This window comes from Convolutriloba macropyga, chromosome 7 (genome assembly GCF_964194025.1).
Source record: "Convolutriloba macropyga chromosome 7, txConMacr16.3, whole genome shotgun sequence".
NCBI classification, from domain to species: Eukaryota; Metazoa; Xenacoelomorpha; order Acoela; family Convolutidae; genus Convolutriloba; species Convolutriloba macropyga.
The window spans coordinates 11,251,828-11,269,720 of NC_134474.1; the positions used below are offsets into that span (position 1 = coordinate 11,251,828).

At 37.0% G+C, this 17,893-nt stretch overlaps 1 protein-coding gene across 4 annotated transcripts in view; it reads right to left on the bottom strand.

Annotated features, from left to right (window-relative positions):
* The window catches only part of LOC142342601 (dynein beta chain, ciliary-like), a 300,993-nt gene that overhangs the window by 170,631 nt on the left and 112,469 nt on the right, over positions 1-17,893 (bottom strand). For all 4 annotated transcript variants that reach the window (XM_075393992.1, XM_075393990.1, XM_075393991.1 and 1 more), the window contains 12 exons: positions 17,173-17,432; positions 16,722-16,918; positions 14,023-14,269; positions 9,242-9,424; positions 8,821-8,940; positions 8,159-8,362; positions 5,126-5,286; positions 4,265-4,444; positions 3,825-3,906; positions 2,778-3,025; positions 2,248-2,459; positions 1,524-1,726 (listed from right to left, as the gene is read on the bottom strand). In XM_075393992.1, coding sequence (XP_075250107.1) covers positions 1,524-1,726; positions 2,248-2,459; positions 2,778-3,025; positions 3,825-3,906; positions 4,265-4,444; positions 5,126-5,286; positions 8,159-8,362; positions 8,821-8,940; positions 9,242-9,424; positions 14,023-14,269; positions 16,722-16,918; positions 17,173-17,432 — 2,297 coding nt within the window. The remainder of the gene's footprint in view (positions 1-1,523; positions 1,727-2,247; positions 2,460-2,777; positions 3,026-3,824; positions 3,907-4,264; positions 4,445-5,125; positions 5,287-8,158; positions 8,363-8,820; positions 8,941-9,241; positions 9,425-14,022; positions 14,270-16,721; positions 16,919-17,172; positions 17,433-17,893) is intronic.

Sequence of the window (17,893 nt, forward strand, 5' to 3'; positions counted from 1 at the left end):
AAAATTGGGCTTTATGCGTTTATCACGTTTCTATTTCTGACTTCAATTTTTTATACTGACTATGCTCATTTTGAATGGCTTTGCTGAGCAACTGATGTTCAAAATCACTTTTAGCAGAATGAGAGAAGAGAGAAACTAGCCTAGAGAAGTCAAAATGCTTTCACGCAAAATGTTGAAAAAGCGGCAAAATGAGGTAAAGCGAAATATTTTTTGTTGACTCAAAAAACTAGGCTAAAAAACATTCAACGATAAATTAAAAAAGCTTGTTAAAATTCATTCCACAGAAGCCTCTTATTAGGGCCCTTTACTGCACATATGAGTTCCTTTGACCTTAAACAAATTCAACTTAAACTTAAGTTTTAAAGTGCAGAAGTCATTTTATTGAGTGAGGTAGAGGTAAGTCACGTATGATCAAAATCTAATCACGCAAATAACCTAAAAACTTTCGCTAAAGAGATTGAGAAATGCCGTCACGCGCGCAAATGCCGTTAGTGAGAGGAAGAAGTCATTCAGAAAATTTGACTTTTTCAGCTTTGATGTGTGAACAAACGTAAAACGAAAAAAGAGCGTCAGACGACGAAACAAAAAACATAGCAGGACAAGTCCTGACGTACCATTCAAAGAATTTTCATTGACTAAACAGAAAACTAGACCAAGAACGGACTATAAATGGATTGTGAAAACCATTTAGAAAAAAATCCGATCCGAAAAATCGAAAAAACTGTAAAAACCAACGTGAAATTGCCGCATGTGAACAAAAAACCACTAGCGAGAAAGCGAATTTTTGTTCAAACACCGTTTTCTCACTCTACTTTAAAATTAGAGCGAAAAAAATTCACGCCGCAAAACCACTCGCTTTTTCGCTCCACTTCCTGTTTCGGCGTGACCAAAATCACTACTCCAATTTGACTTCAAAAATCATGAAAATGTGTGAACAGATCTTAAAAAAAAAAAGACAGCGCCCCAATACAATTCAAATTCTTTGAATTGTAAAAATTGGGAGCGCTATAATAGCCGGCTGAGAAGATGAGAGCGGCTATTAAAAAACGACAATCGGAAATCTAATTTTGTTGAACATCGTTTTCTTGTTCTAATTAGCCATTACAGTGGAAAACTTTCTCAAAATCACTCCAATTTCGCTCCAATTCCTGTTTCGGCGCGACCAAAATCATCACGCATATTTGTCCTCAAAAATTCTCTGGATTTTACAAAAACTACACGGAGACCAATTTAGGGATTCGTTCTTAAGTGGCTAGGGTCAACATCTGAAACCAGTCGAAAACTTTGTTGTAACATACAAAAAACGCTCATAGACAAAGGGTTGGAGAAGTTATTGACGCAAACGATCTAAATACAGCAAACGGATACCCATAAACAATAGCCACATGTGAACATGTTGCATCTTATTCATCTACAAATTCGCTTCAACAGTGCTAAAACCTCATCATGCTAAAATTTCCAGCATACATCAACTTCTGAGGGAATATGAAGATCGCAAGCACCCCTTTCTTTTGTAACTATACCTGTGACTTTCCTGTTCCAGCATTTCCCAGTACAAACACTGAGTGTCTGACATCAATCAGCTCCTGCAACTGGACACACTTAGTGATGAAGGCGTCTTCAGGCTGCAGTCTGAGTTTGAGGGCAGTCCGCTTAATGAGGGACTCGAGTTCCTTGTTCCGCTTGCGGGGAACGTTGATCGAGGGGAACAAGTCACCAATCAGTCCTAAGATGTCATCAAGGTGTGTACTAATTCAAACAGTGCATGTACTGAGAAAATATAAGTTTATTAGCCCTTATGTTGAACGAATTGTGCTGAACGATTATGTAACAGTGCGATATTGTAAAACATAGTAAAATATTATAGTGATCAATTCCACAGTTGCATTACAGGATCACTCTGAAGAAATTATTTCCCTATTAGAATAGTCACAAAAGATCTTATTTTTGAACTAGTTGCACTGCATAGCCTTATCTGTTATTTGATAAGGCTATCTCCGCATCAGCATAGCTTTATCTGTTAAACCATTATCAAAGCAAACAAACAAACAAACACGCATTAATTCATTTCGTAACAAATGCATTTCGTAACAAAAATGTCTTTCAGGATATCAAAGACATATCATCTTTCCAGTTGCACTTATGTATTTGCAATGTACAGTCACAATATCAAACCCAAATTATTGATAGAATTATAAAGCACTGATGTGAACAGACTACAAAGTACGGCAGATCTCAGGGCCAAACCTAAGAAGATCTGCAAATCATCGGTGGTGATTTTGGGCACATTGAAGTCTCTCAGTGCTCTCATCAGCACCTGCTCCTCTGGCAAGTCCGGATCTGCTCGACGAAGAGCTCCCGCCACCACCAACACAGACTTGATAGCCCTCAAACCCCAATCATAGTGGTCTTGCTTCGAGAGTAGCTCCCGGCAGAGCTCGTACAGGCGGATGAACTTTCTGATCAATAAACGTGAATTTAAGGTGAAGTTTTTATAGAGACACTTCAAATTTCAACTTCATGAAAATGAAAAGATACACATTTTATATTTCAAATTAGGTTGATGGGGCCAGAGAATTCATTATATTGCCTAAATAGATTATCCCTTGGAATACGCTATCGAAGATAAGATTTTACTCAGTTTTGATATACTGAAGCCATGTAACAGGTACCTCATGAAAGCTTTGAACATTGAAGCTTCAAACTCCGTTCATGGGAATTTTCTCTTCTCTTCAACTGATAGTCAAGGAAGATACCAACTGAAATGAGCTACTAACTGTGCCAAAAACTTGGCTTCCGAGAATGCTTCTGCGACCAGCATGATCTCAGCAATGAGTGCAAAGTCAGGCACAACCATTGCACAAGGTCTGAACAAAGCCTTCAGATTCTCTGGAAGCTCCGCTCTGCCCGCATAACCTGGATTCATAGTGATAAATAGCCCCACTGTTGGTTCCAGGCTGATGATCTCCCCCATATAACTGAACTTGGGCTTTTTGTCCCGGATTCCATCTTGAATTGACCTCACCTAAATTTTTATATTGCATGGTGTACTTATAAATTAAAAATTGCTGGATGGGATTTCGAAATTAGGCCTCTCTAAAGCTGTGATCACGATTCAGATATTATATACTTTTAAAGAAGCAAAAATATATTTCAAGTTCTATTAAAAAAATTTAAATTCATATCCCAATTGATTGCCAAGAAAATATAGACTTTGATAAACTCTTACCCTTTTAATTTAAAACAACCGCTTCATGTTTAAAACATACCCGGCAGATTGCCGGAAAATAGCCGCCGTTGATTCCAATAAGCATCATTGGGATTGAAATAACAGAAGATATTGAAAAAAAAAGATTTTTGTACAAAAACATTTTTTTAAGTCCGATTTATTTTGATGGCATTTCGTGGTTGAACATACTTCTGTTTTAGAGAGAGGCTACAGGGGCTACCATCAATAACAATAAGCATTAGAGATGGTAAATAAGACTTATAGGAACGACGTTCAAATAGCGGGCATCTAAAATTGGGCTTTATGAGTTTATCCCGTTTCTATTTCTGACATCCATTTTTGTACTAACTCTGTTCATTTTGAATTGCTTTGCTGAGCAACTGATGTTCAAAATCACTTTTAGCAGAATGAGAGAAGAGAGAAACTAGCCTAGAGAAGTCAAAAAGATTTCACGCAAAATGTTGAAAAGGCGGCAAAATGAGGTAAAGCGAAACATTTTTTTATTCGACGAAGTAAAAAAAAAAATAGGAGCGCTATAATAGCCGGCTGAGAAGATGAGGGCGGCTATTAATAATAGAGGTCTAAGTGGTATTACCTGAGTAGCAACCACTGATAACACCTCGACAGATATTCGATTGAACTCGTCAAAGCAGCCCCAGGCACCACACAAAGCCAACCTAAGCACACCAAAACCCACCCATGCATAAACAGTTAAAGCCTTAAAACTTAATATTTAAAATCTTAGCAAAACGAGTTCTAAGACACTTTGTCGTATGTTCAGTGGTATTCTCAAAAAGCTTTTTCTGGGTACCAAGCATTGCTAAGTTGAACCCAAGCATTTAACACTCTCAATTCAGGTCAACTAGTATTTTTCGCAATTTCACAGCCTATATTTATCTACGTCCTATATCTGCATTCGAGTCCAGTCAAAACTTTATCCTTTTGAGATTACTTCATTTTGAAAACACTACATAACTGCAGTCAAAAATACCAAGAACTGCTGAACAATAAAACCCTTGAGCAATCACAGCTTACCCCTTGAAAATGCTTCCAATAGACTTGTAGTCCATCTGTTCGGAACAGTTGTAAACATACACCATCATTCCTAGAGCTTTACCCAAATCTTTGGTTGTCTCCGTCTTCCCAGTTCCAGCTGGACCTGCAGGTGCTCCACCCAGAATCAGATTGAGAGCCTGGGTCAAAGTTATGTAGCACCTAAAATTTCGTATTAGTTAGAACTTTAAGAAATTACTTTGACGTTCCTATAATTCAGTCCAACTATTGTACGATTATTAAAACACATTCAAGCATTAGCTGCTCAAGCTAATTCTTTTGGTCTTGTTTTTGCACGAAACGGAGGGAAATTAGTTCTTTTTGGAGAATGACTGTTTCAAACGGTTCTACTTCTTTTCACCCCTATTCATTTAACACCTATCATTTAACCCCGATTTATTCACCTCTCTATCATTTAACCCCTCTATCATTTAACCCCGATTTATTCACCTCTCTATCATTTAACCCCTCTATCATTTAACCCCGATTTATTCACCTCTCTATCACTTCACCCCTCTATCATTTCATCCCGCCAATTAGCAGTCGACATTAAAGGCATGTTTTGTCATTATTAAGTGGATAAATCAATCCCACGTTTGGTTGTGATAGTTTCATATCAAGTCCCACGGGCCGCTGAGGCATGGCCAAATGACTATATTGCTAATTTAATAATCCTTATTTTATTGAAAGATTAAAATCGGGGTGCAATGATAGAGGGGTTAAAAGATAGGGGTGAATAAATCGGGGTTAAATGAATAGGGGTGAAAAGGCGGGACACCGTTTCCACCAACTCAAATTGCTACCATGGAATGTTATAAAACGTGATGACTATTCTATACTCACCTATCAGTAAGAGGGGTGATGACGAGTCGTCTTGTGTTTCCCAGGTACTCGTACCAATAGGAAAACTGGGCATCGCAGATGTTTCCATAACAGGTAGTGTTACGGAAGTCAAATCTGTGTCGCAACTGACATAGCCACGTGAACGAAAGAGCACTCTCGATCTAAACACCGTGTCAAGGTCAATGAGGCATCAGCAATGGGCACGTTTATCATACCGACTGATTCGCGTAACATCCGAATAGATGCCACGCACAATAAAGCATTGGTCAAAGGACGATTTATGCTTTTCATGTGAACCCTTGAGACCCGAAATCCAACGCAGCTTTTATTGTTCCCACCCCCTCTTGAGGTGGGAGGAACTTTTGGAGTTTTATGAGTCTTTCTTTTTCAACTTTGCCGTCTTAACTCTGGGTCTCAATATTGAAAGGTCTCATTGATTGCTAAAAAGGCTTCAAATAAAGCAAGTCATTTCAATTCATAGCTTTCGCCTTTTGTGACTTATACGCATGTTCGTTAAAAAAATCTTTGTGCTTTTTTTCAGTTTTGCCAGTACTTGTTGTACTCATTGCTGTCTTATCACTTAATCTCATTGATGACAGGTCTCAACGCTGGTCCTTGAGGTCTTAATTAATTGATTTAATTGTATTCTTTAGTAGCTGTTGCGTTCTGTGACTTTTGTAATGTGTTTTCAAAAAGTTTCAGCGAGTTTTATAGCGATTTTTGGTTATTTTTGTCTTATCATTTAAAATTATTAGTGAGAGGACTCATCAACATTTATTGACAGGTTGCTAATGAGAAATACATGAAGATAGTTTAAAGTTTGAGTTCATAGCAGTTGCTTTTTGATGTTGGGGCTGTCTTTTCAAAAAACAAGAGTTGAATTATAGTTTTGTTTGTTTTTGTTGTTGTGTTGTTTTAAAGCTTAGTCTCATTACTAACGGCCCTCATTTGGCTTTTAAAGCTGAGTAAATGACAGTCAGGCCATAAAAATACAATTCTGAATTGTATTTCAGGACGTCTCCTGCTGTTTTTTTTTTGTTCAGACAATTTTCGCCGACCGATATATTCATCGTAGAGAGTTGAGACTGGTATCATTAGAAAGCTCGCCCAGCATAGAATATGGAATTAAAACAATTCTCCACGTTTTTTACAGGGAGTTATCGAGGTTTAAACTTCTGAGAAAAGTAGAGGAATTCCGTTGTTTTTATTCACATTTTCAAGAATTTTTGCCTAAAATTTTGTCAATTTTGCTGAAATTTGATAAATTTTCAAATAAATGTTGTTGATTTCATTTTTAAAGACAAAAAAAATACTACCAAATATTTTTATTTAATTTTTTGTCCAAAATTCTGGCTAAATATTTCAAAATACAGCTTTTTTCGTCAAAAGCAGCACGAAATAAGCTTCTTTACTCCAGTTTGATTAAATTTTCCGGAAGTACACAACCAAACACCACTAATACAATCAAAGTAGACTCAAAAGGGGGCTATTTCAATTTTTGTTGAGAGTGCTTTGTAATTAAAACTTTGCCGTTCTTTGCTAACTTCACTCGTTGATTATCAAGACGTAGCAATTATTTTTGCTTTTTTATTTAACAAATGATCTATATATATAACATTCCAAAACTTAAGTATTCCTAATCAACGAACAGCATTAGCGGTGATAGTTTTGGAACATTAGCGGGGATAGTTTTGGAACAATCTTGGAATGTTACTATCCAAAAAGAATTCGGATTGAAATCAGTCGTCTCTATTTGTTTCTTAATTTGGTCAACTTGTAGTTTGTTTCAGCAAATAAAGAATGCTTCTTCTTCCTACTGATTTAAAATTTGATCTCTATTGCGGTTTTACGCCTTAATTTACGGTTTTCTGGTTTTGATACTACTAAATTTTTTATTTCAACATATTTGCCCACTTTCCACATTTTCTAGTTTTGTCACATTATCACATTAATGAGAGTTCACATATCACATTATTAACGTTCAAAAAAGGTTGAACATATAAAAATACTGAAAGATATAGATTATGTTTTTAACGGCTTCGACATTACTTTCTCGAAGAATTTAATTGAATTTTTTTATTGTCTTTAACTGTCGTTTTTACTTTATCGTTGTATAAAATTTCCTGTATAATGACACGTTTCGTTGGCTTCTCATGGAATAAAAAAGAGCCGAAATTCTGATATTAGTAGATCGCTGATGGCTTTCATGACTTTGGAAACATTTGTACCCAAAATACTTCTTTTCAACTTTGCAATTTTGTTCTTTTTATTGTCTATTTATTACCTAGTCTCGTTCATTAGAGGTCAAGTATGGCATTATTGGTGTCGCGGTAAGGTGTCACAGAATCTAATGTTTTTAAAGAATTCGTTATGACTTTACTAGCGTCGACATCGGTTTTTCACCAAAAAAGTAAATTAATTATTGATTTTTGTCATATCTGACTTTCTTTTTGTAGACGTAAGACATATTCTGGATAATTGCAGTTCTCAAAGGCTTCCATTGAACAAATAAACAAACCTATTGAATTATTTCATTTTGAAATTAATGGCTTTCATGACTTCGGAAGTAATTTTGTTTCGAAGAAAAAGTTACTTAATTTTGCCCTTTTTTTCTTTTTTGCCTATTTGTTACCTAGTCTCATTAATGAGAGGTCACATACAACATTATTTTTGTTCGAAGAAGACGCAATCGAACATATTTTGAGTGCCAAATTATGGCTTTACGGCTTCGACTGCATTTTCTGGAAAGTTTTTATTGAATAAGTTCTGGAAAGTTTTTATGGAAAGTTAGTTGTCTTTTTGTTATTCTTTTTTACCCGCATAAAAAACTAAATAAGGAAAGGTCCTGATGTCCTTCTATAGAAGCATAGGTAAGCATTTATGCAAAAATTTTGCATAAAAAGAGACACGTTTACAATAATTGCTATGAACTTCGTTCAAGAGCAATTAATAATACATCAAAACACACGAACAACTCAGTGCCAGTCCACAAAAAATTCAACCAAATGAACTCGATTTCCACGTAAAACTAACTTTGCTAGCAATGAGTTTGCCCACAATATCACGTGCATGTACATCTATAGTGCATATGGTCATGATCTTCTCTCTGTCTCCATGCGACAATTTACTGTCCAATAAGAGGTCAATAAGCGACTTTAGCTGACTTATCTGCTTCTTGTTGTACTCCTTCATCGCCATCTCATATCCCTCCTCTAACTTGGCAAATGCCTGGTTCACCTTCAAATGTACAAGAGCTGACAATTATCAGTTACTATATAGCTGACAAATGACAGTTATCAGTTAATATATCAAAAGCACCAAAATACGTGCCCGGAACTTTTGAATCATTTTTAGTGAGACATTGAAAAACTTTTTGCGAGTGCGCGATGACCCTCAGACGCCAGACCCTCACAGATAGTAGACGTTTAACTTTCGTACACACCCTTTACATACATCTATAAATTCATAAGCAAAGCATTGGCTCTTTGAAACAAAAATACAAATCCGAACTGAGGGGAGAGGGGTCAAGCGTTGGGGGAGGGGACCAGCTTCGTTTGAGAGCAATTGAAAACGTTTTACCAATTGCAGACATTGCTGCTTTGGTCTTAGCAGATAGCAAACACTAGATAAAACACCAGATAAAACACTAGATAGCAAGTATAACTTAATACAGTAGATAGAAAGAGATTGGATACCTCAGATGTCCAGTAGATTTGAGTTGTGGTTAGAGCAGGCTGTGCTGCCCAATCGAAGATCCACTGATCCCTCGCCTTCTCCTCGTACATGTTCACTGCCTCACTCGTCCTTAGTTTCACCTGGAAGAAGTCTCAACATAAGAATGCCCGAACTAATCGACCAGAGCAATTCTGTTCCACGAGAGCTATATTTGTGTCACGAATTGAATTCTGATTTCGTTTGTACGCTTTTAGAAATCTACCATAGCAAGATGAGGATAAAGTCAGCTTTCGGGTCTTTCCCTTTTTAGCCCCCCTCCCACAAAATTATATCCCCCATTATGGTACAGTTACAATGATGGGGGTATACGTCATCTGACTACTAAGCTGGGGGGCGGGACTGTAATGGGTAAACCTCCCTTTTACAATGTGAAAAACCAACCGACGCCTTCATCCGTTTCTCCACCAGTCCCAGCCAGTCCTCCACCTCCCCTACACAATCGCATGTCTCATCCAGAAACATCTCTTCAGTGTCTTTTGAGATCATCTTGAATGCTTTCTTCGAGCCCTCCTCAAACTCTAATTTGGCTATTGAGTCGAACAGCTTCGACAGATGTCTGCACACCTGGGAAAAATACATGTGATATCTATAGTGAATTGCATGGAAAATTGTGCTTGAAAGGAACCGCTGATTACATTGCGCCGAGTACGAAAGAACTCAATGTTCATTATACTGGTAATGTAATAATGCATAAAGCCCGAGAACAAATGACCGACCAACGTCGGACGAGCTGCTCTTGAAACAACACACGTGCTCAATTATAATAAGATGGTGGTAGTTGCTTCGATACCTTCATTAAGGGGCTGATAGAGCCTTTTTAAAGATTAGAGTGAAAAATTAAACCCAAATTTGATTTAATTTTTTGCCAATTTAGTGTTCAGCTGCTCGAAATTCTAAACGACAGAACAATTTATATCACTCATTACACGAAAGGTCAAGCGCGAAAAAAGTCAATTGGAGCTTGATAAAGCACTAAGACACATTCTCAGACTTAATCCCCTCGGCTATAACTGTTCACCCCGTTTCTTTCGACGAAAAAGCTAAAAACAAAAGCGAGCCAAAATTCAATCCATAAGAAAACGTCAGGCGAAAATTTTGCTATAAAAGACGCGCGTTTACTGTCATCATAGACCTGCAGTTTCAACAAAAAAAGACCGAAGAGAAATTTCAGCATTACTAATTGTTGAGATGTTATAGTGCGATAACATAGCCGGCAGATTGCCGGAATAGCTGCGAAAAAATAGACCTGCGTGCCATATAATAGAGATAGAAACAGATACAGATCTAAATTGAAAAAAAAATTGACGCCGCTGAAAAAACTAGGCTAAAAAAACATAACCGACTAACGTCGGGCGAATTGCTCTCAAACGACCGGCGAGCGGTTGGCTTGGTCAGTAGCTAGCCAGGGGGGGGGGGGGGGGGGTGCACCGGGGGCTGATGGGGGCAGCACTGGGTGGGGGGGGGGGAAGCGCGGTGTGGGGGGGGGGTGGAGCCAATAGTGGGGGTGGGGGGTCAACAAAGGGGGGGGTGTCAACATCTAAGAACCGCCCCTCACACCATAAGTACAAGTATAAGTCTCCAAGACAGTTTGAGCTGAAACAGACCTGAAAGGCTCTAAGAGCACATACTGCCCGCTGGGCGCTACCTGTTTATCCCGTTTTTGAGGACGAAAAGTCAAAAGCGTCAGACGAAAAATTGGTCAAGCGAAAAATCGCATAAAAAAAAGACCGACAGGACTAATATAATTGCTACAAACTTCGTTTGAGAGCAATTAAACATTCAGCCATAAATTAAAGAAGCTTGGTAAAATTCATTCCACAGATGCCTCTTATTAGGGACCTTTACTGCACATATGAGTTCCCTTGACCTTAAACAAATTCAAAATAAACTTAAGTTTTAAAGTGCAAAAGTCATTTTATTGAGTGAGGTAAGTCACGTATGCTCAAAATCTAATCACGCAAATAACCTAAAAACTTTCACTGAAGCGAATGAGAAATGACGTCACGCGCGCAAATGCCGTTAGTGAGAGGAAGAAGTCATTCAGAAAATTTGACTTTTTCAGCTTTGCTGTGTAAACAAATGTAAAACGAAAAAAGAGCGTCAGATGACGAAACAAAAACATAGCCGGAAGAATTCCGGAACCGACTCCAAGCGTCAAAACTTCACATACAAAACCGTAATTGCAGCGGAAGCCATTACCTTTTGTATTAAACCTTTAACTCATAACCTCCCGAGGTCTGATCTAAACATTGGTGAAACTTAAACCACTTAACAAGAGAAACAAAATGCAGCAAAATTTTATAGAATTGAAAACGTTTGGTAACGTTAAAAAATCCGAAACAATTAAGATGGTCAAATTACTGATAGGTTGAAAATGCTGACAAGGCTATCAATTGCCCCCAAATAATTCACGATTCTAATCTCAAAGATCGGGAAAGCAAACGGTAGATAATAATATTAGAAACTAAGTTCGAATCTTTTTAAAAAAGAATGCTCAAATTTAAGAATTAGAAAACTACTAAAATTACACTTCTGATCACTGCAATTAGGACCAAAAACAGCACATACTTCTTCCTTGTTGTACATATGCTAGACCACATGGTTTCATACTAATTCAAAAATTAAATTGATCACAGAAAAGACATAAGCAGCAGAAGAATATTCAAAGACAAAAAATCGTTTAAATTAATACCAAGGCCGCAAGAAAGTTGCAGTAATAAGAGGACATTTTGGAAAAGGCTTGCTGGCAAACTCTCAGTACTGCCATATGTTGAATGAAATCAATTGCAAACCAAAGAAATGACGAAAATCTAAGAAAAGGCTGAAATCATTCAATTTTTCAACAACTGAAAAAAATTAATTTAGCGAAAATATATGTGCCACAACAAAGCTAGAATGTTACTCACTAGAATGTGAAGGATATGGGCACAATGTAAGGAACACCGTAACAGAAAGACATTCTTGATTTTTGAAAGTTAAAATCAAATTAAAAAAATCAAGAAAAACGAATACATTTCACTGTTCAGCATTCGAGACATAGAAAAGATAATTAGTCATCCGATACAAAGATCTATCCTCCTGATGAGAACAAAAAAAATAGGGAAAAGCAGAATTCAAACATACGAAACATTGAAACATTTTGCAAACAAATGGTCAAAAAATTTTTAAGACTGCATTTATGAAAAAGTTTTAACTGTTTTTCAAAAACTTAACGCCAAAAAATGATTGAACTTTTATTGAAACAAAAATGAAACCCCTTATCTTGCACGAATAGACTATTTCTAGTAAGTAAAACCAAATTAGAAGCCAAAAAACTGACAAAAATCGGAAAAAACTACCAAAATCGGATTAGCATATGTACAATTTTATAAAACAAAATTATATCGAGGTAGAAAGAGGCGTTGAGTATATGAATTTTCAAACAAAAATTTCAAACAGAACACAAAAGAAAAACAAAAATTAACTAAAAAATCAAGAAATATGTGCCAATTTTTAACTTGAAACGCAATCTTCAGGCTCTACAAAACACAGTGGTATCAATTGCCGAGGTTGACAATTGAATATAGCATCGAATAAACATAATTTCTACAAAAACCAAACGACAAGCAAAAAAATTGGGCCATTTAGACGAAAAAACGGCTAAAAACGGTTACTTATAGGTGCCATTCAGTCAAAAACGACTTTTCAAAGTCAAAAAGTCATTCACTAAGCGCAGCGCAAGATCACAAAATTTCTCTCGCTCAGAAAAAACTAGTTCACACGGCAATTTTACTCAATTACGCTTTTAGTTCAACAGCGTCTGAACGAATAGTACTTCCGGTAAAAAAAACCTGAAGAAAACCAATACTCCTCTTTGAGTCGTAAAAAAAACCAAGAGCACCGCAATATAGCTACGCTCAGCTTACAGCTTCGCAGCTATAAAAAAGAACTTGTATTACTTAACCCTGGTTCTATTAGCTGCTCTGCAATAACTTTGAATTGGAGTTACACACACTCAGTTGAACTTATTTCCTTAAATTAAAGTGAAGAAAACTCATTTTGAACGTGAGGAACGTCATTTTTGAATGTGAGCTAAGTCACAGGTTACCAAAACTTATCCATGCTAATGAACAAGAAAAACTTGTCCCAATAATAGTGAAAGATGACTTCACGAACGCAGTTCAATCGAAATTGCACGATTGAATATAAAGCGCGACGTTATATGGTTGTAACAAAAATCCTGGCAAAGTTAAAAAAAACAAGAAAAGTCCAATAATAGCTCCAGCTATCGCTTTGGGGCTGGCTATTAAAAAATGCGCTAAAATTTGTTTGGGAGCAACTTAACAATCAAGCAAAGAGAAGAACTAACAAAAGACCCAAATAATGGCTGTAATCTTCCCTTGACACGGATAATCTAATCCACGGCGTTTTTTGACAGTTGGGATGCAATTGATGGTGCTTCTTAAAAGGACAAAATTCTCTATAACGAGCACCTAGATGTGCATTGGTAAAAATGCAAAGTAGAAAATGAGCTCAAGAGAAATCAAAAAGATAACATAGTTACCAGTTCATAAGAAAATTGAAATTTCATTCAATTGAAACAGTGAGAGAGTTATGTCGGAAGTCAAACACAAAAGTTGTACAAAGAAACAAAACGAATCCAAAAAAACTTCAGAAACGAACCAAAGAAAATCGACTGGATAACATCGACATCAGTGGGGGTGTCTTCAACCTCTAAGAACCGCCTTTCACACTATAAATATAAGTCTCCAAAACAGTTTGAGGTGGAACAGAGCTGAAAGCTCTTAGTGCACTTAATGCCCGCTGGGCGCTACCTGTTTATCCCGTTTTTGAGGACGAAAAGTCAAAAGCGTCAGACGCAAAATCGATCAAGGGAAAATCGCATTAAAAAAGACCGACAGGACTAATATAATAGCTACAAACTTCGAGAGCAATTAAACAGTCTAAGTGTACACAAAACCTAATGGTGAAACTGACTAAAGCTGACTCCAGTAGTGGCAACTTTAAAACCGCTGGTTTTTCTGCTCTAATTCCTGCTTTTATGTGATCAAAAAATAACAAAACTCACTCCAAAACGGGGTAAAAGTGAACAAAAGTTAGTTGGAGTCCTCAAAAAGGTTGTAATTCATATAATCACGGCAATTGCGCTCATAACTATGTACCTTTCTCGGATTGTTGCTGTTTGACAAAATATCCAGTAAATCAGCTGGGGCAACGAAGTAGAACCGGGGGAATGCCAGTCGTTTAGTCTCCAAGTAATTTGACAGCGCCTTCTGACATTTAGACAGTCCTTCTAGAAGCTTCTCTAATTGCTCGTACTGTCCTCTTTTATTAGTACACTTGATTACATTTGGCTCTTGCGTCGCTACCTCCATCATCTCTTTGAATTCAGCGTCAATTTTGTCAAATCTAAACAAGGTCAAAAATTCAATTCGGATCTATTCTGTTTCGACCCCCCAGTGTTTTTTATGCTCCCCAGTTACAAATTGTATTGCTATATAGCATGTTACTATGTAAAAAATTAACACCTGCGCCTGCGAGCGTACAAGATATGTACTCTCTAGCATGGGGGAGGGGAAACAGAATCGATCTTACAATTTTCGGTCTGAATTCAGAAGTCTGAATAAAAAACAGAATCTTCCATAAATAGGAAGCTGTCACTTTGTTGCGCAGATTGAAATAGCAACTGAAACAGCGTCTGCAGAACATCGACAAATTGTTTTCTTTCATCTTGGTGCAAAATTAGATAATAAGTTCTCCTTTCGAGCTCATATCGATTATGTGCAAAGTAAATTAAGTAAACAATGTGGTATAATAGCAGAACTCGGAATCAACTAATTTCTTACTACAATTCAAATGTGACACCACTAATTCAAAATGGTGCCTTGTACGTACTCAGCACTTCTACTGATCTACCTATTGCAGAAAAAATTTATACTTTAAAATAATATACTTTAGAAAAAAGGGGATCAGTGCAATGATATTTTTATAAAGCATTCGTTGTTGACTATCTACGAGCAACACATACGAATTAAATAAATTCGTACCGAAATCAATCAATGGTCTACACCAGCAATATTTTTGCAACAATTTGTTTCAATTTAAATCGAACGACCGGAAAACTAGAAGTGGGACTCTTAACTTGCTAAAGGAACCGTTTTGTAAAAAAAAAGTTGGAGCGCAATTCAATACGTTTTAGAGGTGCTAAACTATATAAAAAATTGAAGATAATGCAGATAGTTCACGCTAATGTAGAGAAAGGTAGCCAAGCTGAAGTGACAAGTTTCTGTCAAAAATTGAAAACCTCATATTTGGTGTCAAACTATGAGCTAATTAGATTCGTTTTTAACTTAAGCGAACATCAATGTTGAACATGTGATAATCTAATTATTGAATTGATATCCTATTTGAATAATTTGTTTGCTATATTTTGCATGTATTTAACGAACGTATATCAGGTCATCGTTGCCAATGATTTATTGGGCAAATTGAAACATAGCTGGCAGACTGCCAGAAAATAGCCGCAGTAGCTTTGTAGATCTGCAGTCTAAAAAAACAGTAAAAAAGACAGACCAAAAAAATTCGTCTTTCCATTGAAGGCTGATATGTTATATTTTGATTAAAAATCTGTATGATTTGCTGCCTCTATTAGAAAAATTTAATCCCGCGAATGAACTAACAAATTCGCTCCACCAAGAGCGAAAAAAGACGTTACACACGCACTTCAGTTAAAATTGCATGAACGAATGAACAAAAAGCAGATTTGAAGTGGTTGTGACGTCATATGGTCGTAACAAAAATAGCGGGACAAGTCCTGACGTACAATACAAAGAATTTCCATTAAAAACTAGACCTAGAACGGACTATGAATGGAGTGGGAAAACCATTTAGAAAATCCGATCCAAAAAATTGAAAAAACAGTAAAATTAAAGTGAAATTGCGGCATGTGAACAAAAAACAACTAGCGAGAAAGCGAATTTTTGTTCAAACACCGTTTTCTCACTCTTCTTCAAATTTAGAGAGAAAAAAACCTACTCGCTTTTTCGCTCCACTTCCTGTTTCGGCGTGACCAAAATCACTACTCCAATTTGACTTCAAAAATCATGAAAATGTGTGAACAGATCTTAAAAAAAAGACAGCGCCCCAATACAATTCAAATTCTTTGAATTGTAAAAACAAAGAGAAGGCCAATTATAGCCCCAGCTATCGCTGTGCGGCTATTATAAAGAAGATGGCTCTGATCTCGTTATTTGTCCACGTTGCTTGTTTATTTATAAATAACGAGATCAGAGCCATCTTCTTTATAATAGCCGCACAGCGATAGCTGGGGCTATTATTGGCCTTCTCTTGGTTTTTACAATTCAGAGAATTTGAATTGTATTGGGGCGCTGTCTTTTTTTTAAGATCTGTTCACACATTTTCATGAAATTAATTCTTTTAGCATACATTATACAAGCAAACGTCTATAAGTGGGTCAGGAGTCACGCCGAGAGGTAAGGTGTGTGGTTCACACGCCAATGATTGAGAGTTCAATCCCCTGCCTCCGTGAAGCTGTCTGTGTAAGGATGAGCTCTTACTTAACCATAGCTTCAGGTTGACCATAGCCTGACCAATGTTGGCTGCAATGATGGTACCATGTGAAAGTTTCAGACGCAAAAAAAAGGTGGCTATAGTCACCAAAAAAAGAACAATGCTGCTCATGAAAATTCAGTCTGAAATGTGGGGAATAATAAGAAAAAGGGCAGCTGAAAACAGGCTACTGTAGGCCTAATGCTGTTCCACTGCGAATACGCAGAAACGACAATTATTATTAATTATTAATTATTATATCAAACAGAACAGTTTCTCAACTCTGATCAACCTTTTGGAGTCCTCTTTAAGACGCTTCCTCAAATCCTCGGATCCCAAGAAAATGTTCTCCAAGTTACTCCACTGTCTCTGGGCATCGAACCACATCTGTATCACAGAATCGGCAGTTGTGAGTTTGTGCAGCCATTCAGTTACTTCTCCTCTGAAGTGATCCACAAATCGAGATTGCATCATGTTCTGTAACTGGACCTGAAACAATCATTCGGACCTCATAGTTTCCCCTAGAACTCCATACATAAAAGGCAGATCTCCAGAAAATAGCCGCTATAGATTCCCATAACTCCAAGTGGGATTGAAAGAAAAAACGGAAGAGATTGCTTGTTGTACAAAAAAAAAACATTTTTAAAATGCGAACATTTTTATTTCATTTCCTAGTTCGAAAGACTCCTGTTTCATAAGAGAGAATACAGGGGCTAGTATCAATACCACAAATCAAACCCTACCTGGTTGTCCTCCAGGGTTTCCATTAGTATCGGATCAGTCTTGATGACCTGGACATCCTTTCTGTTCGGAGCTGGTTCAAACACAAAGTCCGAGGTATCCCAGAACTTGTGGTACTCTGCGATTGCTTTGCCCATCTGCTCTTCCTTGTCCGCTTTGTCCACTATGTTTTTCACTTCATCTTCATATTTGTGCAAATTCAAGGCCAGCAAGTCTTTAAGTTGAGTTTCGTCTGTCATGATGATCTTCACTCCAGTAGCACCTGAAATCAAACCCAATGATGCGAAAAGACGATGCTTTATTTTTTAAAACTCCCTATTGCATGCAAATAAAAGTTTCCAGTTGCTTCATAACTGAGATAAGCTTTATAATTAATTACTGTCTCTCATTGCCAATGTTTATAGTAGGGCAGCAACTCGGTTAGTCGAATGGGCTCTTTTTGTTGTCCCTGTTTGAATTATATCTGTTACAATGTTTATTTTTTGTTATTCATATATCTGTAACTTTGTACTTTCAAACTAAATTCAAATTCAATTATACGTCATGATCACAGAAGCCACGATTCAAAACCAAAAACATACAGAAAACTTTAGGAAATTCTTCCCACCAGCGCTGTTTTTGTAAAAAACGACCCCTAGCTACTAAAAGCAACGAAAACCAACATTAAAGACCTAAAACATTATGATAGTGACAAATTCTGCGGCATGATATAAAAACTGATTA